The sequence below is a fragment of the Pan paniscus genome, chromosome 13 (assembly GCF_029289425.2).
Source record: "Pan paniscus chromosome 13, NHGRI_mPanPan1-v2.0_pri, whole genome shotgun sequence".
NCBI lineage: Eukaryota > Metazoa > Chordata > Mammalia > Primates > Hominidae > Pan > Pan paniscus.
Window position 1 is genome coordinate 107,701,697 of NC_073262.2, and position 22,632 is coordinate 107,724,328.

Consider the following 22,632-nt stretch of genomic DNA (forward strand, 5'->3'; position numbering starts at 1 on the left):
GGCCTCCCAAAGTGCAGGGATTACAGAAGTGAGCCAACGCGCCTGGCCAGGAATTACCTAATCTTAATGTTCTCCATGTGCAAATGAGGAAACTGAGGCACCAGGTCTTAATTAAAATAATTTACTCAGACTCCTGACTCAAAAGTTACCACTGGGATACACTTTCTCTGTAATTACACATGTGAATCATGATTTTCTTCTGAAATAAATTACCCCCCGCTCCCCATCCTCAATTTCATCTCTTCCATACCTCAACAAGTGACCTGCCACTGAGTTCAGTAATCTTAGTGTTAAAAATGCTGTCCATTTGCCTTGTGTAAAGAAATGAGACTTACAAACATCTGCAGCTTCTATTGTGTATTTTTCCCTCAAGCTTGAAGTCTTTCTTCTGGATGGAAACCAAATGAAGCCTTTCACTTCTAGCTCTAGCAGAGTTGCCATTCATGACAGTCTCATTTTTAGACCACTGATTCTGCAGCTTCGCCTATAGTTTTGTCTAAATCTCAGATTGGTAGCAGCTGGTTTCAGTTTTATCAATTAGATCTTAGAGCATTTTGCTGTTTTAATACTAGTTGAACTAATGCTTTGTAACTATCTGCTTGTTTTAGTATGTCTTAGAAAGTTGTATAAAGATAGCTATTTTGATCTTAGTAAAATTTTCCCACTTTTCTTCTATGTATAACCAAAATATTTTTCTTTTATCTCACACAGTTTATTTTCTGTTTTTTTTTTTTTTTTTTGTAAGTGGCTATCAACCGCTTTTTCTTTCCATTGCCAGAATATCCTTTCTCCCTCATTTTCTGTATTTTCCATTTTAAATCAACCTTCTAGCTTATTTTCTGGCTACTATACTGTCCTCTAAAACATAAACATAAATGTGCACATGTCCTGTTCACTAGTCCCTGAATTCTACTCTAGAGTTCATCTAAACAAATAGCAATAATAGCCTATTTTCATGTCTTTGTAAAATCTCACTTTATGAGATATGTAGTCAAATAATTGTGTCCAGTCCTACTTGCTGTGTTTCTCTTCCATGAAGAGTGCATATATGGAGATCTCTACAGAGCAGAACTCCATCACGTATTTCTAGTACTGAGGGTTGTTTTCTCTTTTAAAATAAATAAAAATATGTGAACTGGTCCATGGGGCATTATTTTTCAAATGTTCTCCTTTCCATCTTGAAACAAATAATAGATAACATTTTATAAAGAACATGATGAGACATGGTCTATGTAAAATTTTATTACTCATCTTTATTAAATAGATCTAACTTTCTTAAGTGCTTATATATTACAGTAAACAAAATTGAAAGTCTGTTAGGCTTTTTTTCTGGGATAGTACTATTTTTGTTATAATAATTTAAAAGTTATCAAAAATGCTTCTAGCTACAAAATTGCAACTATTGTGTGTAATGGTAGAATAAAAATTTATTCTGAGATACTGAAAGGAGAATCTCATAAAATAGAACTCAACTTTTAAAATTCCATTCTCACAAATTTTTTAAGTATTTTTTTTTAAAAGATTGGCTACTTAAACAAAAATGTTTGGCTTTCTTAAGTGAATGTAAAAACACATTATTAATGATTACTAAAGAGTAGGTATCAGTATGATACATATAATTTATTATGTCTTATAGAAGGGATTTTGAGTGGGAGTAAAGAAATATTTGTGAAATAGAAAAGAACATGAGAATTCATAAAAGGTATTCTAAAAATTCTTAAGCTGAAAAGTTAAAGTCTATAATAGACTAAACACATTCCAAATGCCTCTAGATATTACATATGGATGCTATCTCTCAGCATGTGGATACTTGATACATTTAATAGGAAAGATTTGTGTTGTGCTTTCAGTGCAAAACTATAAAAATATGTTACAAAGGTAAGGGTAATAATTTTCAGTGACTAAGCAAAATTTGAATCTCTGTTTATAAAAGTCTTTAAAAGCAGTATTTTAAAGCTAGAATGCAAATGCTTTGGGTTTAGTCTTCCACAAAAGCCTAAAAATGCACTATAAATTCTGTTAGTATATAAAACGTATTGCTTTTTTGTCTCTTGAAAGCCATACAACTTTCTCTGTCAACCAAGCATTTTATATTCAGACCTTATAATACATATCTATATATAACAGTCCATATACATATGAGTGTTCATATCCTCAAATATATAGAATCATTTAATACTATATTATCACTATAAGATTTGTTTTGTTTTTAGCTTTTATTCCAAGCCTCTGACACAAGCTGCTTGACTGAACAAGTTTTATATATATCAGCAATATCTGGGCAAAACTCATTTGAAATTTATTACCAGATTTGAAATTTCATCATATTCCACAATTGCTGAAAACTGATGTGCTCCTTTTTGCATTTCTTAATGATAATAGGCTTGCAAAGAAAACACATTAAAAATCAACCTAATCCACTGATGAGAATATATTTAATGTATTTATTTTAGATTGCTGATAATTTAGAGAATACTTCATGCAGAGTGACTTCATCATGCATTTTGCTTAATGCTGTTCTCAACTTTCCAGCAAGAAGTCAAAATTTCACCATTTTCAATTTGGAGCAGAAAGCATTTGTAGCAGCTGTAGCTCTTAATTTGACATCTAGTTTCAGGTCATTTTCATGTAAATAGGGAACAATGGAGACCTGCTTACAATTTCCATAACGTGGATGTTTCCTTCAACTTTATTATTTTCTTCTGACAATTATATTTTCTCCGTGGGATTAACGGAGCCAGTAATTGTTCACAGTTATTATTTTTCATCTTTATGAAAACTTGGTAGTTCTACTCTTTATTACTCAAAAGCTCCCAGTGCCCTCTATATTTCAGTCATACACACAATCTATTAATGTTTCTAGCTCATCCTTTCCTTAATCAGGGGTAGGTGAGGCAGGTCAGGCTTTCTATTTCTTTCTATAATACATTTTCTTCAGGCTTTGCAACCTCTTTTTCTACCTTTACAAAAATATAGGAGGTGAAAATTTGGAATTGTTCTGTTGAGTATAACTGATGCCTTATTGAAAAGCAAGTTTGAGTTTTGATTTATATTGCTTTGAACATGCCCATATGTATTACCAACCGTGGCTTCACAGCCATTATAACACGTAATTCTGTGCTTTTTCTAATAAATATTTTATTTCATTTTTCCTCTGTTCCAGAGAAGAAGCCTACTTTATGCTGAAGCATCAATGTGCTTTCTTCTGTGTTTTTTATGATCTGTACAGCAATTTTCAAGTGTGTTTCAATGGGGAAAATTTTAAATTTTGTGTACCTCTTTTAAAATATGTTGATTTATGCAGATTAAGTTAAGTAGGAAGTTATTTTTGTAGGTAGTCATTTCCATTTGTTCCTCTTCTAGGAGTAAAAGTAAGAAATCAGATAGACTTTTAAACATTTTGTTTTCTGGATCATCTGAACATACCAATAAATTATGTACTCTTTTGACTTTGAAGTTGTATTAGTTGATATAATCCTGAGCGGGGTGTGTGTGTGTGTGTGTGTGTGTGTGTGTGTGTGTTTTAGATGTGCTTCCTCTGTTTTTTAGCAGACACTCATTTGTGCTCTTGTTTTTTTCTGCCCCAGTGATATGACAAGAACAGTGGAGATTTCTGGGGAAGGAGGCCCATTGGGAATACATGTAGTGCCCTTCTTTTCATCTCTGAGTGGAAGGTAAGATGTTTTTCTCATTCCAGAAGCTCATGCTAATGAAAACCCTGATTTGAGCTCCTTTTCCCAAATATTTTTCACAAGGAGATTAAATGTGAATTCTGTTATTCAAATGGATACCTCAAGACATACTTCTGTTGGCCACTTAAGTGTTGGAAACAAAATAAAATAATTGACTTTAGGATGTAATGGGGAAAAAATCAATCACTGTTTCTCCATTTACAATTAATTATGAAATACTTTCTTAAAGTATCCTTATCAGTGACACATAGTAAACAGAATCCTTGGCAAAGATGTTAACATATTGTTAGACAAATGTTGCAACTGAATTTTTTAATATTCCAGAATATACTTCAACAAATGAGTATAATAATTCCAAATTGATATATCCTGTTATTCTTCAAGTATGTAGCATTTAGAATAATAAATATTCTAACATTTTAAGTAGCTATATCTGATGCTGTGTATGTATGATGGCTTTATAGAAGCAATATGTCATCATGCTGTATTTTCCTAAAATATAATTTAGTCAATTAAAAATAATTTACCACATCCTTTTGGAATTTTTAATACATTATGTTGCTAAATCCACACTGGTAAAAATGGCATTGTAGATTGTATCAACACTTCTTGAAATTTACATCTATCGAACTGGATTTAAAACTTGTTCTCTTGATGGAAATTAAAGTGTGTGCCGCAGAGTTCATATTACCCCTATTAAAACAATTGTACTGAACTTGTTTTAGATATTATGTCACTTTGTAATAAGACGACCACATTTAGCACTAGATTGATATTGACAAGGGTTGTCAGAAACTTAAAAGAAAATCAGTTTTTCACTAACATGACATGATTTTAGTTAACTTACTGAATTTATTTTCTTAAACACGTCATTGAAAAGGGGGGATACCTTAGTTTAGTTTAGGATATCAAAGATGAGACAAGTCAATTGATTTTCCCAAGGTCATACAAAATCCAGATCTCCTAACTTCTCACTTCATTGTTCTTTCAAGAACTAAAATTTTCTCAAAGGTTAGATAGTATTAATTTAGTGGTTCTGAATATTTATTCAATTCAGTCTGCCCTATAGCGAAAAGAACAGATTTAGTCATGGTATTTTGGTTGGCATCATATTCAGCAGGTAGCCATCTGCTACCTGTAATTGCGAAGTCATCACCTTTTTTTTTTTTGCAAATAACATCTGATGCCAAGCTCTCGCTGGAATGAATGTTCCCCAAAAGAAATGAACCAAAAAGCTAGCAGCTCTTATTGTCTCATTTCCTGTATGTGTTAATAAGTGTGTTTATAAATGTTATGGGTTATGGCATAGGACAAACTGAGGTTGTTTTTGATAGATAGGGTGAATATTTACTCAGTTGTCATGAGAAATTCTAATGACTTTTGGCAGAAGTATACTGCCAGAATTTTGTGAGCTACCAGAGCTGTTAAATGACCAGGCTCTTTAGTTTAATGAAGGTGGGATAGAGCACAAGATCTTCCCAATTTCCAAAAATGAGAAAATATACAGTGTGACAATCACTATACTTCATTTTCAGTAGTTCAGAAAACAAGCTGATCCTATAGATCAGAAATCACATTCTCTCACTTCAAACGAGGGAAATACACTAAGCTTTATTGATTTCCTCCCTTCTCTTTCCTGGTTCTGATTCCTAGCACAAGCCTTGTAGAATAGAAGAAAGAGTATTGGACGTGGTTTCAGAACAACTGGATTTGAATCCCAGTGTTCTTTTTTATAACCTTGAGCAAGTCCCCTAAACTTGCCCCTTTTGAGTACCCACTTTACATCAAGGTTATGGGGATTAAATAACATTAAAAATGTGAAAGTTCCTTGTAAAACACCTAATGTATGAACGTGTAAATCATCAGTCTGATGATTATTTTGGCTAAAACCAAAAAGCCTGACTCAGAAATGCAGTTTTATTATAAGTTCATGGTTAACTGTTCAGTAACTTGGTGAAATAGTTCTATTATTTTTTTTTTGCTATCCACCAGTATTATAGGAAGGAAATTTAATTAAAAAACATTAAAAATGCTATGGAAGTGGAGACATGAGCCAATAAAAGTTAAGGAGTAATGAGTACAGGCTGAAACAGCACGCTTAACTCAACCCATGTGTCTAGATGCAACTGTGTATAGAGCATGTCAGACAAGTGTCTGACTTCATAATGCCATATGGTTTCACTGTGTGAGCACAGGGGCTTCATTAAGGTCATAGTGGTATACTTTGCTCTTAATTTCCTTCCATTTATTGGTTTGTGCCATTATTTTAAATTAGAATTTACATTTAATTTTTTTACTAAGATTACTGTAATTGGCTTTGCCTCCAATGTATTTTTTTATTTTTTTTCTTTTAGAAAAATGTTGCCACACCTGTTGTTGAATAAGAAACCTAATCTAAGTTAGATCATCCTAAGTAAATTATAGTGGCTGCTCTGCTAGATAAAGCCTCAATGAATTCATTAGATACCATCGCAGAGGGGTGCTGAATGCTGCTTGTATTGAGGGCCATTGGCTTTCCCAGTAAAAACAAAGCAAACATAAAAAAACACCAAAGTTCTTGCAACTAAAATGCAACTTAATTTTATTCAGATTTTTAAAATCAATGTGGTTTTTGTGAATTAAAAACATGAAATCTAATTCGTTTCAGTACAGATGCATAATATGCCTCAGTTTCATAGGGAAGACAGCTAAACAGGAGAGAGAAGGAGAAGGACTGGATGAAGGCTGATAAAGACTGTGAGAAGAGATGTTCAAACCAAAATGCTAAGCTGGTAGAGTCACTGAGGCTGTGTGACATTGGGAAAAGAACAGGAAGGGGGCAAGGAGAAGATGTTGGTGCCTAAATGATAATTAGAAGAGCAAGAAGAATTGTTACCCCTCTAATTCTGTGAGGCTGTGGATTTCAGCATCCTTTATCACTGTTCATTAATGCAAATTAACTGGTTAGTCTCGGCCTATAACTCCTCGACAGCATTAATCTTTAAATTCTGCGAGTCTTGGTCCCAAATGAGACAGCTACCACAGCCCACCAGTTTAGGGCAAAGAGGATAATGAGGTATTGTTTTCTGAGCCTTCTTGTATTGTTCTGGATGAAATCAAACTGGAGGGAATCTATCCCTTCCACGGAGCAGAGAGGGCAGAAGTGGTTTGTTGCCAGGGACCAAACTAATAAAATCAGTCAGTTTTACATTTTACCAAAATTACCTCTGACACATGGGTTTTACAGTTGGGCTTATTCTGTCAATAAATTTTTCATGGAAAGTTAGATTATTTAGATCAGTGAGGTTCACATAGCATACTCCAGCTGTAGTATGCCAGCTAAATTGCAACCCAGTGGCCCGAAAGAATTAATTCATCTCCCAAAATGTGAAATTAAATCCTAGGGAGTAACATTACATGACTGATGATGTACTGAATTAAATTAAAGGAAGACTTGAATGCTTGTTAAAAAAATATCACTTACATAAACAAGTTTATAACCACATGTGAGCCTCCTAATGAATCAAGTTATTGTGAATCCACCCTAACAAAAATCCAAAATGTGAACTCTTAGGATGCTGTTTAATTTAGGGAAAAAACCCATAAGTTTTATCTATTATTTTAATGTGTCAAATAGTTTCATTTTTAATACTGTGTTTCAAGATTAAAGTAACACAGAATATGACTAATTTGCTAACCTACTGGAACTAGGAAATGAACCACAAGACCCCACTGCACACTTGTGCCTATGACCCTGAGCCTTCCCTGCAGTAGATGGCATGGCTGTTTGCTGTTCTTTCTCCTGCAGCAGCGTGCTGTATTCATTTAACATTTTTGAAGTGAGACCCAAATATCACTGCCATGCCTGTTGAGGTCTTGAGATGATGGGAGCTCATTAAGGGGACAGAGGTTCAACTCCGTGGCCACTCCAAACAGGAGGACTACTTTCTCTAATACTTGCATTGTAGATTCCCCTTTTCTATGGCTGACCCTGTTATTTACACATAAAATGTACTCATGTTTTATTTAGGTTTGAAATTTAATGTGAAGGTATTTTGTAATAGCACACATGGATTTTATACAAAAGAGAGTGACAAAGTCGAAAAGCAAGAGTATTGATAAAGTGCAGATCACAGTTTCTCCAAATGTAGCAGACTCCTCTTGCAGGACATATCTATCTTTCTTACTCTGGGACACAGCTAAGCCTTGTCACATCACGAGGAGAAGGGAAATCCCACAAATAAGAAATAATGAAAATATGTATAAGTTCCATTTCTTATGGTTTTTGGTTTAGTTTTGGTTTATATATGTAACAGAATTGTGTATGTATGTGTGTACACACACACACACACACACACACACACACATATTTTAATTCTTGTGGCTATAGTTTTCTTTCTTCTTTCCTTCTCTTCCAACCCTCCTGATTCTAAGCTACAGCCACAAAAATCCAGAGGCCTCTTGGTATCCTCTCTAATTTAGCCTCTTCTTGGTTGAAATTTCGGACAACTCTTCCCAAAGCCTGCCTTCATCATGTCGCTGCCCTACTCGGAAGCGGGGTCTACTAGATGCCCCCCTCCAGGTCCATCAGATTAAGTTCATTGGCTGTTTGTTCAAAGCCTTTGTGTGTGGCACTGGTCTCCCATCTAGTTAGCTCTCAAATCTTTGAAGGCTCTAAGCTTGTTAATGTCTTTAGTTTTTGGGCTTCAGCTGTCCCCCAAATGTATAGTGAAATTACCTGGTCCTGGTCCTATGGCTTTGTCTCACACTCCTCCATCCTGATCACACAGGAAACACCCAACACATACTTGATTTGGTAGCACCAACAAATGGGATCCAGCTTCCTTCTAAACTGAGTAATATGATCTGAGCTTAAATGTTTCTTTACTTCTTAAAATGCAAATTATTAGAATAGGTAGTAAGACTGCAAAAATGTTACTGTGAATACCCTAATGCTCTCCCACTGCTAAACATCACGTTGCCATGTTGGCACTAACTCAGACTTACTATAGTCAGGTGTGATGCCCTTCTCCAAACCACAAGTCTTTGGTATCAACTCCAGTAAACTAGCCTTTCAATAAGTTTACTGCAAGCATGAGAAATGAAGTCGCAGATTGATGTTGGTACTTATGCATATTTATCTAGAAGGGCTTTTTCTCTTGTAGTCAGTTTTGGCTTTTTTTGGATTAGGGATTAAAATAACAAACAGTTGCCTGAATATAAAGTAAAATTTCTTTTGTAAATAGAAATCAATATGTATTTCTGAATAGTTGCAAGTGGAGAAATAATTAGCATTTATTATTCAGTAATTATATTTCGATCTAAATTTTGCATTTAGGATTCTAGGACTCTTCATCCGAGGCATTGAAGAAAACAGCAGGTCCAAGCGGGAGGGACTATTTCACGAAAATGAATGTATTGTAAAAATCAACAATGTGGATCTCGTAGACAAAACCTTTGCTCAGTAAGCATTTTTTCATTGTTTTATTTACTTTCTTGATCCCTAGCATGGTTATAAGCATTACTGAACTCATTATGATCAAAATAGTAGGTAGAATTTCTAGTCAGTTCCCTTTGAACGATCCAGGATATCCATTTCCGAATGCTTCTAATGTTTTAGCCTACTCAAAGGTGGCCCACACATGTCTCTGGCAGGTCTGAGAATGCTAAACTACAGAATATCACAAGCCTTCCTGCCTGGCTGTCTTTACTGGGGCGTCGTTGAACGGGTTTGTTTTTCTTGGGCTATGGGTCACTTAAACTGGTATTTAACGGCTCTTTTCACAGACTGTTAGTTCAGCTTATTAATTAACTTTCTTGGTGTCAGCAGTCTTCCTTAAACTAAAAAATCTGTGAGAGATGTCTGAGGACTCACTGAATCATAGAAACAAACAGAAAAAATAAAATTAAAATACCGTCTCCTGGCCAGGCGGAGTGGTTCATGCCTGTAATCCCAGCATTTTGGGGGGCCGAGGAGGGGAGATCATGAGGTCAGGAATTCAAGACCAACTGGCCAATATGGTGAAACCCCATCTCTACTAAAGGTACAAAAAAAATTAGCCAGGTGTGGTGGTACGTGCCTGTAATTCCAGCTACTTGGGAGGCTGAGGCAGGAGAATCGCTTGAACCTGGGAGACGGAGGTTGCAGTGAGCCGAGATCGCGCCTTTGCACTCCACCCTGGGTGACAGGGAGAAACTCCGTCTTCAAAATAAATAAATAAATAATACTGTCTCCCTCAAGAAATCATCTTTCTGCATGTGAAAATGTTAAGGGAATAGCTTCCTGTACCCAGGAATTAGAGTGTATAGTAATCTGATGCATATTTTTTTAATGTGTGTTGGCATTGCAGTGGGATTCTGGACCAAAGGGCTAAGTACTAATAATCCTTGGGAGTCATCACCACCCTCTTGTTTCTGACCAAAACAGCTCCTAATACATCTTCTCACTGGGCATTAGTTGTCAATATTGTATGCGTGCATGTGGACAAAGATGAGTGGTTGTGGGTTGAGGAAAAGTGGGTACTGGCTGCTAAGTATGAAAAGAAATGAAACCTTAGAAGAATCTATTGTGTTAAAATAATGAATGATAGACAAAACTATAATTAGTAATAATTTTTAATATACTACTGTGCTTTTTCACAAGGACTTGATAATTATGCAAAGCAATCATTATTACTTCTGTTTTATAGAGGTAGAAACTGAGGCTCATAAAAATTTAGTATAGAGTTAGTATGGAGTAGAAACTGATTCCTATGCAAGCAAAAATAACATAGGGGAACTGACCACAGGAGTTAGGTGGAGTTAGGCCTATGTGAAATCTTCCTTCTCCCCTAACAATTTGCAGAATTAAGCACTTCAGAAAGGGGGGTGCGGGGTAGGGTTTGAGGAATCAGATTGCAGTTGGTATTATAATTAGTTATTATGTGCTGTGGCTGCTAGGAACAGAGACCTGAAATAAGAGTAGCTGAAACAAGATTAACATTAATTTTTCCTAGCAACAAGCAAACGTGGAAGAGGGCACTCCACAGTTAGTGCGGCAGCTGCACAGTCACCAGTGGGTCAGGCAGCTTCCGTTTTCTGCTTTGCCATCTCGCCATGTGGCTACTATCCTTCAGTGGAAAAATGGGCACAAGATGGCTGCTGAGTTTCCTCAGTCACTTCTGAGTTTCAAGAAATAGGGAAGAGAAACAGGAGAACAATAAAAGTTTTTTTCTCTCTACTGAACCAGCCTCTTCTAAAGAGCTTTCCTTTAACGCCTTCATTTATATCTTCTGGGCAAGAAAGAGTGGGAAAAGTAGTTGTTTGACCTGGGCACAGGGCATCTAGAGGCATGAGGAAGAAGGGGAGAAAATGTTATAAGAAGTTTGAGGAAGAACACAAAGTGTTAGGTCATAAAAGTGAAAAACACAGTTGCTCTATGTGAGAGTAACAGGAAGGGTGCATGTTGGATTGAAATTCCACTGAGACATTTTGGCACAGCCAAAGCACCTGCCAAAATGTCTCCATGAGCAAACATGGGTGTCAAACTTGAACTTGTGTAACACAACCCATGTTAGAGAAGATCTGTACTTTAGAAGGATGTCCTAAAAGAAACCTAACTAATGATCTGATCCAAAATATCTAATTATTTTGCTTTTTATATTCACTTTGGTAATCACTTCTGGTTAGATTTTCATCTTTAGAAACATGTAAAAGCTGTGGGTCATTGGATAAATTATTTCATCTCTCTGAGCCTCAACTTCCATGTCCGTGAAATGAAAGCTATTTATACTTACCTAACATGCTTTCTAAATTAGAGAAGGATGCATGGTAATAATGCATGTATAAGCTAGTGCAGGGGCACCTAGTGCAAATAGTAAGTGGTAACTAGTATGTAGTTGGCAAAGTCATTCTGATAGGAATATTGATCGTGTCTCCTAAGATTAGCCACTGTGCTGCTCTTGGTTGCCATCCTGCTGGGGTACTTTAGAAGATGCTGCACCTCAAAGCAGGGTCATCACACATTTATCAACTTTCTTTCCAGGGCTCAAGATGTCTTCCGCCAGGCAATGAAATCCCCAAGTGTGCTCCTCCACGTGCTTCCTCCACAAAACCGTGAACAGTATGAAAAGTCAGTCATTGGCTCTCTTAACATTTTTGGTAATAATGATGGCGTTTTGAAAACCAAAGTGCTGCCTCCTGTCCATGGAAAATCGGGACTAAAGACAGCAAATCTCACAGGAACCGATAGTCCTGAAACAGATGCATCAGCTTCCCTGCAACAAAACAAGAGTCCCCGAGTACCAAGGCTGGGAGGAAAACCATCCTCTCCCTCACTCTCGCCTCTCATGGGATTTGGCAGCAAGAAAAATGCAAAGAAAATTAGGATTGACCTAAAGAAAGGTAATTATTAAATTATGCCTAATAGCATTCTATTATTGTAACATGTAAAATTGGTTAAGAGAAATGCATTAAGGCTAATTTAGTTAATTCTCCCTTCATTTAATTGTATCAAAGAATAGATTTAAGTGTATACTTAGGTAACTTAAATTTCTTGAAATTGTACTTTTTTATTCTTTTCTTCGGAGTGTATAGATTATTTTAAACAAGAAAATAATAAAGACATGTTGGGAAGTGGAAAGAATCATTGCAAACCTGATATCAACAGAGCAATATTGTATTAAAACTTAATACCAAATAAGCATGAAAATTCAGTTGTCCCTGTTCTGAGCACGATTAGTGATTCTTGAAGCATCCTTTAGGCCATGTCCAAAAAGCATATTGTTTTTCTAAGACAGTCTTCTAACAATAAAAATTTACTCCTCAGAAAGCAAATATGTAATGTTTACTAATTTCTCTGATTCAACATCACAAACATTTAAAACATACCTAATTTCAAAAGCATGTATAATATTTTCTTTCTTCATCTTTTTCAACTTTTCTATCCATTTCAAGCACAGATCAGTGAGAAGAGATCATGTGTGTACATGCATATTTATGCAGTATTCTACACACATACATAAGCATTCATGTGCTTCTGTGCTTTTGTTCATTTTGTAACCTCTGCTTTATATTACCTTCCCCTGTTGCAACCTTCTGAAATTCTGTGTTTTTCAAGACAACTCAAAAGAAACCAAGATCTTATAGATTCTTGTCTGAATTAATAGAGAATTTATGGTCAAAAGGTAGTTTTAGAAAAACTATTAAGGTCTTTCAAAAACAAATAATGTATCTTTAATTAGGATATGAAAATTATTCTGGAAAGATTCTCTGATAAAAATTTCATTCACCTATAAGAATTTTATTCTGGGAATAAAATACATTGACTAGTAGGTACAAAAATACTTCAGTGTGCTTATCAATCAGGTTTTTTATTTAAATGCCTCAGTTGTATTTTTTGTACAAATGATCCAGCTGTGTGTAAGACACAGATTTGGGTGTTTTGAGTATAGAAAAATGAATCAGACACAGAATCACCTTAAAAATTTATTACAGAGCCTTGAATGCAAAAATGAAAGATATGACATCACATCTGTACTTTGGCAAGATTAATCTGACAGCAAAAAGATACAGTGAAGACAAGGCCAAACAACAAAGGATAAGTAAAGGGTGCACTGCATCTGTCTAAAGGTGGAAACATAATAGGCATGCGTTAATAAATGACTGGTTGTAGGAAGGAAAAAAGAGAAGAATTACAGTGATTGCTGAGGTTTTTCAGCCAGAGCAAGTTGCATAATGGAGATGTCATTGCTAGAAATTAGAATTTTAAGTAGATGAGGATATTTGAAAAGGTCAGGATCTGGACTGGAGAGGGAGGTACATAGTGAAGTTTGAAATGTGCATGATGACATCTAGGAAGCTGACATCAAAAAGAGACATTGGAGCCATAGAGATTTAGGTCTCTTTCATTGGAAGATATACTTGAATCCAGGAGCTGGCCAAGGCGGGGAGTCTAGGGGACAAACTGGTCTAAGACAGATCCTTGGGGAACATCTATGGCTACATGGGAGGACAATGAGTAAGATTTAGAGAGAGTGATGGATGTGATGTGATCAAAGATAGGAAAATAATCAGAAAATAAAGACATGAAAACCAAAGAGAGAGTCAATTTCAAAAAAAAAAATGGTGGGAATCATCAAAGCTAGACCAACAGAGATGGTCGCGGGTAGGTCACTGGTGATGGAAGCTTGAAGAAGCAGTAAGATGGAAGTAAGGATCCTTCAGCGTAGAGAAATCTGAGCATACCTTTAGACTGAGTGAAAAATACATGAGAAGGGAGAAATTGGAGATGCAGGAGAACAGGACAGGAACAACAAGATGCTTGCTGACCAGACAATGGGATGCAGCAGTACAAGGAATTGAGACACAAGTAGAGGGCTCAGCCATAGGTTGTCCAGCTCATTTAAGAGGCTGACAGAACTTAAGTCAAATGGCCTTTTGCTTCTCAGGAAGTATGAAGTCAGGTTATGGTTTATTGACAAGTCAATCTCCTGGGCATCTGGATAACATGTGCATTTCTTCTAGAACCTGAATAAGCCAAAGTGTTACACATCTGGATTGGGCCCTAAATTCACTTTGATACTGTCATGGCCTGTCAGGAACTATAATCTGCATTTGAAACACAAATAACTGAAGCATATTTAAAATGTCCCAGAATGTAAATATTTTACTGATTCTATATTAGTCTAAATTAGGTAGATCTTACTGTAAGACTGAATATAATATTACTCATGCTTAAGATGACTATACATTTTCCTGTTCTTATACACTAGGCCCTGAAGGACTTGGTTTCACTGTGGTTACCAGAGACTCTTCCATACATGGTCCCGGTCCCATTTTTGTAAAAAACATTTTACCAAAGGGAGCAGCAATAAAAGATGGCCGCCTACAATCAGGGGACAGAATTTTGGAGGTAAGAATTGGAATTAATAGTTGTATGAAAATATTTCTTGGCATTTAAATAATGCCATTTAATTGCATTGAAATATATGTAAATATATTAATATTTTTATTTTGAACTTAATATATATTAAAAATTATTACTTATAGACAAGATAAGAACCTTAAGTATAGAACTGGTTAATGAGGAGTCTAACTTTGTAAATCCCCAATAAGGTCAGTGATATGGGGCCAAATGATAGTGAAAACCATTTCTGATCTTCCCTCTCTTATTTCTACCTCTTAGAGTCCCTGTGAAATTTGGATTGAATCTAAGAATTCAACATATATTCAGTTAGGGCTAAAAAGTTAAAAAGTCTTTGTAATAGTCTTTTCAAACTTGGCCAGGACAAGCCAGAGTATCTCAGGTCACTCTATGCTTTGTCCATATCCCTATCATCTGTGCTAGGATAGCAATGAAAACAGCTGGAAGGGATTTTGCAGAGAGATATATTTGGGATACCAAAAGCAAGAGGGTGGCTGTTTGTTTTCATTTATTTTTGTCTGAGGACATTATCGTCTTGATAATTATATATTGTCCATTTACCTTTGAAGCAAACATCTTCATTAAAAGCAGCACTTTAGCTTTTCATGTTGTTCTAGATCATGAAAGAAGATGCACCAAATGACTACTGTAGCTCCAAATTAGAATTTCCCTTAATCTATGATAATCTGGTGACTATAATTTTCTAAATATGTTTAAAACCTGCAGGATTCTATTGCTGGATTCGTATTTGCAGAGAAATTTGCCTTGTGATCATGGTTCACTCTGCTTGTTGAATTAGGCAGAAAATGGTGCTAAGTAAGCCTTTGAAATCTGCTTTCTACCTTAAGCGGAATCATTTTCTGGTATCTGTCAGTCCAGTTTCCCCCACATAGGAATGTGATGTCTTAGGAAAAACTGCTGATATTAATTACCGACTCTGAGTTCATCCAGCATCATAATGATGATGCATTATGGGAAATATTGTTGGGTTTTGCCCATGTATTTAGTTATCATCTTTTCAGAGCTTCCTCAAGTATGGGAGCCCATTTGCTTCTTGTTTTCAAAAACTATCTAGTGTAGAAGGAGACAACAAGTATTGTGATTGTGGCTGTTCATATGCTTTTTATTCATTAGGTAAATGGGAGAGATGTCACCGGACGAACCCAGGAAGAGCTTGTGGCCATGCTCAGGAGCACCAAGCAGGGGGAGACAGCATCGCTGGTCATTGCCCGCCAAGAAGGACATTTTCTGCCCCGAGAGTTGGTAATGTTCAGATCTCAGTCTCACTGAATTTTTAATGCCGAGCTTAATACACTCAATGAACTCATTATAGCTGAGAAACGAGTTCTAAATCACAGGCTTCATTCATAACCAAAATTGAATCACACCCAGGGTATTTTACCCCATTTGGGGTATCGCATTTTTAAAACATTGATCCAGCCAGTGGGTATATGTAAACAGTGATTCCGGGGCACAGATTCAAACACCTTTAGCAATAAGCAACTATTCAACAGTATGCAACTAATTCAATAAAATATATATTGAATATGTGCTACGTGCGAAGCCCTAGGCAAAACACAGTCAGCAAAATAATTTGTGGACCTACTTTAATGAAGTTTACAGTCTAACAGGAAATAAAAAGATAGCCAAGTATTCAAAATGGCGATGAAGATTATGAAGGGAAAATGCAGAGTGCCATGATAACATAGAACAAGGGTATTTAACCTATTCTTGAGGGCTGGGATAGACATCTTGAGAAAGATGAGTTCAAAAGCCTTATTAAAAATGTATACCCTTAGACCTAGTAACTAGACTTCAAGTAATCTGTCCTAAACTGATGATCAAAGATGTGGAAAAAATTCATGTACATTGATTTTTTCCCCTCAAGTTCTATCTATTGCAATGATATATTGGGTCCTGTATAACTGTAAGGCATTGGTTAGATAAATAACTAGATAGCTTGCCAGTGAAATATAGAAGTACTTAAAATGGTTTCTGTAAAAAATTGATAATAGCATGAGAAAATGTTCATAATCTAATACTATATTTAAAAGTAGCATATAAAATTATTTGTGCAGTATCATTAAATTACATTTTAAAACTTGTTAACAACTAGAAGCAGATACATCTGGGATATCGGTTATGAGAGGTTTTCATTTTCTTTTCTTACCATAAATAAATATTATTTATTTTATTGAAATTGTGCTTTTAAGAATGCTATAGAAAATTCAAAAGGGGGACAGGTGCAGTGGCTCATGCCTGTAATCCCAGCACTTTGGGAGGCCGAGGCAGGTGGATCACCTGAGGTCAGGAGTTCCAAACCTGACCAATATGGTGAAACCCCGTCTCTACTAAAAAATACAAAAAGTAGCCAGGCATGGTGGCATGTGCCTGTAGTCCCAGCTGCTCAGGAGCCTGAGACAGGAGAATTGCTTGAACCTGGGAAGCAGAGGTTGCAGTGAGCCAAGATTGCACCAGTGCGCTCCAGCCTGGGCAACAGAACGAGACTCTGTCTCAAAAAAAAAAAAAAAAAAAAAGAAAAGAAAAAAGAAAAGAAAATTCAGAAGGGATTTTATAGCTAATAACAAATAGAAACAAATGTGATAAAAGGACTTGTATTTACTCCTTGTTATTTCCTTTGAATCTGTATAAGAATTGACAAAGGCACATGTAGGTTCCCAGAGTTAGGTTATTGGAACAGTAAGGATTAGTTGACAGAACTGATGATGTTTCACTTGAAGAAGAGAAATTTTAGGAGACATGACAGTTATTATCAAATATGTAAAGAGTTATTGTATGGATTGGAAAGTAGACCTGATCTGTTTCTTCAGACAGTTTCCAAGTTTCCTTGGCATGGAATTTTCTTTCTCCCTTTCCTTCTCTTTCCCATCATCTTACCCATTTTTCCCTTTCCTTATTGTATACTCTGGGGAGATCTGTAACAAAATAGGGAAAATAAGAAAAAAAGAATGATCTGAGTCATGCAGATATAGTCCCCATTTCCATTCCTCTACTTGACTCCTCCATACCCAACCATTTGAAAGGTAGAATCCTGAATGTCTGTCTCATCTCCTCACACTTTCTAGAGAAATGATGCAGAAACTTGGAGTCTGGATTTTTTTTCTAAAATACAGATGGATTCTTCTTTCAATCTTTTATTTATCCAGACCGTGGTCTTTCTCTACAAGGGTCAAAGTGAAAAGAAACAATAAAAAGGGGGGCAGTATGTGTATGCACCACAAGAGGCCCTTTCATTTCTTGTCTGATATTTAGGTTGCTAGAAATAAAAACTCTCCAAAATCCTCAGTGGAACTATGTGCTTATTTCTGAGATAGGAGAGCAAAGAAATAAGTTTTGACTGTGTATTCCGTTGAACTGTGGTCCTGGAAGAAATAAAACCCTGCATAGAAACAGAAATATTTCAGCCAGCCCCTGAGCATGCAAAAGAATGCAACAACAGAACTCCAACTAGGAACTTAAACCCTCGAGCCTGCAGTTTCTGTCTAGTAGTTCCTTATACCTTTCTCCCATATGTCCTCTGGAAATTTTAACCCCACAGTTAATACCTTCCTCCTAGAAACTATGCCCCTCCACCAGGTAAGGGATGCTGATTTATCCCAGTTTGAAGCTCTGAATTCATTCCTCATCAAAGACAATTATATCTGGAAGTTAGCAACTGGAATAACATTTAACATTGTCTCTGGAGTTCACATCCCAGAATTCAACTTCTGTATCCACCACTTACTAGCTGTGTGATATAGAGCCATTCGGAACATCACTCAGAGGCTGTTTCCTCATCTGTATTGTAAGAATTGTTGTGAAGATTAAATGAGATAATACAGGCAAAGCTTGTAGCATAGTTTCTGGCTAACTGTAAGTTCTCAAAATACGTTAGCTATAATTTTTTTTTTCTAATACATGACCACTTCTGTAGTAGTGTAAACACAATTCTATACTCTAGATATATTATGGGGTAGATAGATTTATGCACGCTTGCCTGGGACTAACCACTATTTTTGAACAATGATTGTTTTATTTTTTTTATTATTTTATAATGTATTCTGGGATCCAAAATACTGAGTTACAAACAACATTTTTATAACCAGTCAAATTGATAAGGGAGGCAGCTGTATGTGTTATTTCACCCTCATTTAATGGAATTTAGTGAAATTTGATTTCTATCCCAGAATGACATAGGCCAAGTCCACCAGGGAGCATATTAAGTTAACTGTGCAACTGTGAGATTATGAGTGCAGACAAATTATTTGTTCTCATTGTTTCTAGTTCTATACTAAATTTGGAGGGTATATGCTTAGTATTCATTCCTTTAGAAGTTTCTAGCAAATATCTAGACTCTCAAAAATAGTTGACAGTCAACCATCCAAATATGTGGAATTTTCTTTGTCACCATAGCAAAGCAAGGGCATTTGAGGTTTATACGCACCTAAGTCACGTGGACCCATAGTCTTCCTATTGGAGAAATAAGGAAAAGCACTCTTTTTCCAACCCAAATGCCTGCCTCGAATGCCAAGAGGCAAGAACCTTGCAGGAAGTTTAAAAAGAGGTGATGGTTGGCACGTGCTGGGCTATTTCAGTGGGAATTACTTCATAGTGTGGCATACACCGGCCTGTTTGAAAGGGCAAAATAAAGAAGTGTGTTATGTGATACATCTTTGTGTTTTCCTTTCAAAAACTTGAAGGTGATATCACTTTGGTCTCTTCTTCCTTATCATGATTGATGTACACACTTGACTTTCCGTTGAAAATCTGGCAGGATGAAGGAAGGACAGCACTTCCTACTTTTGTTGTGTTCTATCTCCTTTGAGGAAAACAAACTGTGTTTATTGTTTTCCTCTTCTAAGAAACTGTCCTCTTTTGTTAAGCCTTGCTGTTCTGCGAGCTCTGTACCTTCTTAACAACACTGCACTGCCTAGTTTCTGACGCTTAAATCTTCCTTACTTCCTTGTTATCGTTAGCTTCTTGTAAAGTCTTAACACTTAAGCTAAGGGAGCATGTGGTCAGCAGTTATGCAGGAAGTCCCAATATAGAATTGTCTCTTGGATGTGACTCTGTCATTCTGAAGGCCATGGTATCCATTTCCTGGTCATTTCTCCTGACCTGCCACCTAAAAGAACTGTGCCGAACTCCTATATTCTAGTTCGTGTCCTTCCTGAGCAATTGATTAACATCCCAAGTTTAGCAGCATATTTAGCCAACCTTCTTTCCATCTGGGGCAGACCGGGTTGAAAATCAAGTGAGAGGAATTTATATAATAACATTACAACTATTTAGCTGTTTCTAGTATCTTTACCAAAAGAAGGGTATTTCAAAGATAATCTTTCCAGAATCCCATTCTGAAAGATCCTTTGGTGTCCTCACCCCCTGACTGGGTGAGAGTTTACTGAAGAGGTGTTCACATAAGGAACAGTTTTGCAGAAGGTACTTTGAGATTAGTTTTGGTAATAGATTTAGAATCTGAAGGCTAAACTGCTGTGTCTGTGTCTATACTTGAAATGAAAACTATGCTAGTTAATCAGTTGGTGGTTTGTGTGGTCAACAGAGATGTGGCCTACAAATTCTTTTCTGTCTCTGATACCTGAAATTCTTTCTTATGCTAAATGTCAGATAAAGCCGTATTTCCACTTAAGAAAGCTCCTGAAAAACTGAAGTTTTTCTGTTAATTTCATGGCTTCATTTCTTTAAGAGCTAGAGAGAGAAGGAGAAAGTTATTTGCTATGTATGTGTGTGTACATGTGCATGTATGTGCATGTGTTCTTTTTTTATTGGGTAGAAAGGAAGATTCTGCCCTTTCTTTGTTAACCTCTTTAACGTTTCATTTTCTGACCTGCTGCCTTATTTCTAAATCATCCTGAAAATCACAGCAACCCCTGGTGGGTAAAATGAGCTTTAAAAATTTCAAATGTATTTATAATTTCTACCTGCCAAGTTTGCCTGCTATTTGATGCTGGCCTCTGCAAGTGAGATTAACTGTATTTCAAGCAAGCAAGTTTCTCCTGCCTGGCATGATTGAAAACCAAAAGTTAGCCATGTTTGTCATGCTGCTTTGACCTTCACTTAGGAATATTGCTTTTGCTGAGAAAAAATGATGCACATGCATGTGGAGCCCTACTTAACAGTTGCTGAGCTTAGTGTAGTCCAACACTGTCATGGTTACCTGTCCCTGTGACTACCTTAGCGTGCGAGATGTGGTTCCAACTTCTTCATGGTTTACTCTTTCTTATTTTTAAGTAAAAAGTTCACATCTTGAAATGTCAAATTATTTAGCATCATAAATTATAGAATTTTGGTTTGAAATCTTAGATGAACCTCATTTAAATGATGTATTATTTCATTCCCTTTGGCTATTTGATTCAAATGATTCCATGCTTAATTAACTGAGATACTTAAGGAAGAATGAATATTATAGCAGTTATTTGTGGATAAGTAGCAGAAATTGAAAGATAATTTCAAAATGATTTTTCTACCTAAACTAATGTGCATGAGATATGTTCTGGAAGTTAAATAATTATGCAAAATCCAAAGTACCTTGCTATATTTTATGTATTCTCCAAGTAACACAGTTCATGTCTTATGATGAAGTCCTTGCTAAGACAGAGTTTCTTTTTCAGCTTTTCCCTACAATAATTTCCATTTTCTTCTTACTGCATTTTCATTCAACCAGTATGTACTGAATCTTAGTCAAGGCTCTGCAACATGAACTTCCAGAGATGAAGCTAGAAGCTTCATCTGAAGATGTGTCCTGTCTTCAAGGAGCTTCTAGCCCATAAAGAAAAGAAGAGTGATAAGTGGATCAAATGAGCAAATAAATTGTTACAGGGATTCAAAGTATGTCAGGAACTAAGGAAACCTTCAAGAACATGACAGCATTTGAAAAGGAGACTTGAGAATTGAATAAATTTCAAGATGCAGAGCCACATGGGCAAAAGAAATACTCTCTTCAGTTACTCAGAGATTAGAAAGTACAAAAGTACAATAAGACAGTAAGCAGCCCAGTTTGACAGATTACCGAACAGGAGACTAAGATGAGAAGTAGTGCTATTTTGAATAAGTTTGGAGGGGAAAAAAGATGTTGGGATATCTATTAAGAGCTTATTGTAATTCACTAGAGGGTACCAGTAAGGAGCTTGGGACCTGAAATCAGTCACACCTGGGTTGAGCCTTGACTCTATCACTTATTGATTAAATGGCCTTGATGAAGTTATCTCCCTGAGCCTCCATTCCTCTTCTGTAACACAGGGACTAGACTAGTGTCTACCCAAGAGACTAGTTGTTAGGATTAAATGAGACGCATGTAAAATGCTTACATTGGGCCACAGAGAATGGGATTTAACAAATATTCCTTGTTATTATCACCATTGCTCATTTGAATGAGAGATATTAAGTGCACAGATTAGATTTTCCCACCTGTTAAGAATGGAGAGAAGAAAATATTGAGGTAGAAAACTTTGGTTTTGGCAACTGGTAGATGTGGGAGTGAAGGAGTGAGAAATATCAATAATTCCAAAGTTTTTAATTTGGCTGTGTTGTGATATTATTACTTGTTGCAGGAGAAAACAATTTTTATTATCCTAGAGTTTTATGACTTTCATGAATCCCAAGCTGTTTTATGGGCCAGTGAGCCTCGGCATTTTTCTTCCCCTACTCTCTACTCTCATTCCAAACTCTTCATCTTTGAAAGGGAGGACACTCCTCTCCTCCCTTTTATCTCAAAACTCCTCAAGATATCTACTTATAGGTCATTTGCTTGGGCAAAGCTTCCTTGAACCCCCAGGTCTAGTTTATGGAACCTTACGCAGCTTTCCATCCATATTAAGGGTTCACCTTAGCATGCGCCCGAATCACACAATATTATAATTTCTCCAATAGACCTTAAGAACTATAAAGAAATAGTCCTTAAGATGCCACATTTGGGAATCTCATGGCCTGAATGTGAATCCCTGCTTTGCAATTTCATTTAGCCTTTCAGTGTCTCAATTTCCTCATTTGTTAAAAATGAGGATAAAAGCAACACCTACCTTGTAGGGTTGTGTGAGAATT

At 36.2% G+C, this 22,632-nt stretch overlaps 1 protein-coding gene across 3 annotated transcripts in view; it reads left to right on the forward strand.

Moving 5' to 3' along the window:
* PARD3B (par-3 family cell polarity regulator beta) overlaps positions 1–22,632 on the forward strand; it is a 1,074,947-nt gene that overhangs the window by 554,779 nt on the left and 497,536 nt on the right. For all 3 annotated transcript variants that reach the window (XM_003820781.6, XM_034954909.4, XM_008974231.5), the window contains exons 6-10: positions 3,588–3,674; positions 9,010–9,135; positions 11,695–12,053; positions 14,423–14,562; positions 15,709–15,837. In XM_003820781.6, the coding sequence (XP_003820829.3) occupies positions 3,588–3,674; positions 9,010–9,135; positions 11,695–12,053; positions 14,423–14,562; positions 15,709–15,837 (841 nt within the window). The remainder of the gene's footprint in view (positions 1–3,587; positions 3,675–9,009; positions 9,136–11,694; positions 12,054–14,422; positions 14,563–15,708; positions 15,838–22,632) is intronic.